The sequence below is a fragment of the Gastrolobium bilobum genome, unplaced genomic scaffold (assembly GCF_033153095.1).
Source record: "Gastrolobium bilobum isolate Gb01-03AN ecotype WA unplaced genomic scaffold, APGP_CSIRO_Gbil_v1 utg26293, whole genome shotgun sequence".
Classification (NCBI taxonomy): Eukaryota; Viridiplantae; Streptophyta; class Magnoliopsida; order Fabales; family Fabaceae; genus Gastrolobium; species Gastrolobium bilobum.
The window spans coordinates 237127-240044 of record NW_026897991.1 but is presented as its reverse complement, the minus strand read 5'-3'; the positions used below and the strand labels follow the sequence as shown (position 1 = coordinate 240044).

Genomic DNA, 2918 nt, shown 5'->3' with positions numbered 1-2918 from the left:
ATTTTACAAGTTAACACAGCAGATACGTAACTAAATTGTACTCATCCCATAAATCATTCTCCAATATAACTATTAACAGGAAATTATACAGTAAATATGCGTCTAAAATAATGGAACCTGTACAGGCTCAGGAAGTATGAAATGACCCTATTCTTGAATATAAATGAAAATTTGACACAAATCTAAAATGCAGTTTTGGAGGCCTAGTTGTCCGCAATTTTTTAATGCCATCATCATATTTGCGCAGCCACCTCTACCAAATATAAGCTTTTCAGTTACACAAACTCACCAACTTGGAAGAAATAGACAAATAGTTACATACAACAATTCTACTACTATAATACAAGAACAAATAGAGCTAGAGAAGGAACTGTCCTGTTTGAATAGATATAAACGCCTTAGTCTTTTAGCTTGTAATGCAACAAGCAAAGGAACTCAAATGCGAATATATTTTGTAGAGGACTACTAAGAGGTGAAACAACTTGGATGTTATAGTGGAAGCACAGTTTCAATCTGACTACCCACCTTAAATAAAAATTTTATTGATTGATATCACCTTGTTAAGTACAACCAATATAAAGTTGCTTCAAGTTGTTAAGCTACAAGATGGGAATTGAATCCTAAAACTCCCCTGTTAAACCAAATTGGTGACAGGCTAATGCTTAATTTCAACTTCTCAAAATAGACCATGTTAGAGTTGAATTGAAGAAGATCATAGCCTTATAGACAAATAAAACAATGTGCACCTCTACTAAAGTGAATAGTACAGGAGATTGACTCTCAATCTCGCATACCAAGTTCCACCTCAAGTTCATCATCATCTTCAAACAACTTCAAAAGCTGAGCATGCTGCTCTTCTCTCTTCTTCTTTTGCCATAATTTTAAAAGAAAAACACAAAATGCTATGACAGTCACCATACCAAGGCATATTAAAATAATGTCAAACACTGTTCTTGAAGCTCCATGACTCACTTCTTTACTTTCATGTTTGGTTCCTGATGGGTCATCTTTGGCTAATCCTTCAAGTTCACAAAATTTACGTAAGTCCCCAACAAGAACAATTATCCTCTGCTTCCATATAACAAATTGAAATGATAAATAACTAATCTTAGGAATAGAATTTTGTTGATTGCCAAGGGGAAGGATATACTTACCACCAAAAAAATTTACCACCTTTAAAACCAACTTGATCACCGTTGATTTCCGTTAATCCAACGGTTATACTTATTTGGAAATTATTGGTTGTACTTATTAATTCTAAATAAAGTATAACTGTTAGATTGACGAAAATCAACGGTGATTAGATTAGTTGTAAATGTGGTAAATATTTTTGGTGGTAAGTATATCCTGCCCCGATTGCCAATATGTAACGTTACAAAGTACCAGCTTATAATCCAAAAAAACTTAGCGGCTAAACTAATGGTCAAACATATAATTATTGATTTCATAAAGTGCTGAAAATGGTGAAATTTTAAAATGTAAAACATTTGCCCCTCCTATCCTCTACCCTACACAACATCCAAAACAAACACAAGAGGAATCTTTCTGAGCGTATTATATAAAATGAAAGTAATATGTGAAAATTTTTATGCAACAACACTTCGAGACCAATCCAATAACTACTTGAAATTTACTTTAGGAAACAGAACATGCTAGCATTTAACCTAAATGAGCATAATGTATTGATTACCGGGAAACAAATAATAATAAAAGAATCTCAAGTGATTCGACAAATAACCCACTAATTCAATTTCAGTTTATGATTAAACATTGGAACCTATTTGTGATTATTAAAAGTAAATTTCAAAATTGCAAACAAAATCACAGAAATTGTTAATACCCACAAAGAAATGAATGCAGAAAGAGAGATACCAGAAAAGATTTGAAGAGATGCGACTGCGAAGAGAAATGGGTATGGAAGAGATTTTCCTGCAGTGAAAGCACGCATCACCACCATGCTCCTCTTCTATGCGAATTCCCTTTACTCTACTTTTCCCCTGGAACACAATTTAAGGTGTCATTGCAGTTATTTGCCATTTAACTCCCAAAGTCCTCCGTATAATTTAGGTTAAATCACGTGGGAACGACTTACAACCAACTTGTGTTACTGTATTATCAATTAATTTCAGTGTTAGATCGATTATGTTGATCAAATACTTATATTTATTTTCATCTTTGTGTAGTCATGATTCCCCATATTTAATACTTTATATTTATTTTCACCTTTGTATGAAAATCATAACCATACAAAGGTGAAAATAAATATAAAGTATTAAATTTGGGGAGTCATGACCATACAAAGATGGAAATAAATATAACCGTTGGATCAATATAATCGATCTAACGGTAAGATTGATTGGTAGTCACTTGGTAGTAATACAACTTGGTTGTCACAATATCCTTCCCCTAAATTACAATCATTAATAAAGTATTTTTTGAGTGCTCAACAAATATTATGGAGTATAATTTAATCCTTTAAAAAAATAAAAAAATTTGTGCTCTTCTAAAATTCAAAATAGACCCATATTGAAGGAGCTCTTTTTGAATTTTAGAGGAACCACGATTTCGATTAATTAGGTCTTTTTGAATTTCAGATGGACCATAAGTCAATTCTTTTTTTCCCTAAAAGATTAAAATGGGCCTAATGATTTTTGTTAAAGACCCAAAATGTACTTTACTCTATAATAAATATTTACTATTTTTTTTTATAAAAAAATAAATATTTCTTTTATTTCCTGAAGTATCCAGGAAAAAAATATTAAAAAATGTAGTTTAAATAAAAATATACGGAAGTAAAGCAATTGACAATTATTTACTAAACTAATGCAATGAATTACATACCATTTTAGATACAGTTGATTGTGCATCATATTAAGCGCAATAAGACACCAATTGCGTATTAAAAAAGACACACTAAA

At 31.4% G+C, this 2918-nt stretch overlaps 1 protein-coding gene across 1 annotated transcript; it reads right to left on the bottom strand.

Annotated features, from left to right (window-relative positions):
- Positions 1–362: 362 nt before the first annotated feature.
- On the bottom strand, positions 363–2008 carry LOC133312001 (uncharacterized). The gene is made up of 2 exons (XM_061513141.1): positions 1873–2008; positions 363–1019 (listed from the first exon to the last, which is right to left on the bottom strand). The coding sequence occupies exons 1-2, from the start codon at positions 1955–1957 to the stop codon at positions 781–783; spliced, it is 324 nt and encodes a 107-aa protein (XP_061369125.1). The 5' UTR covers positions 1958–2008; the 3' UTR covers positions 363–780.
- Positions 2009–2918: the final 910 nt, after the last annotated feature.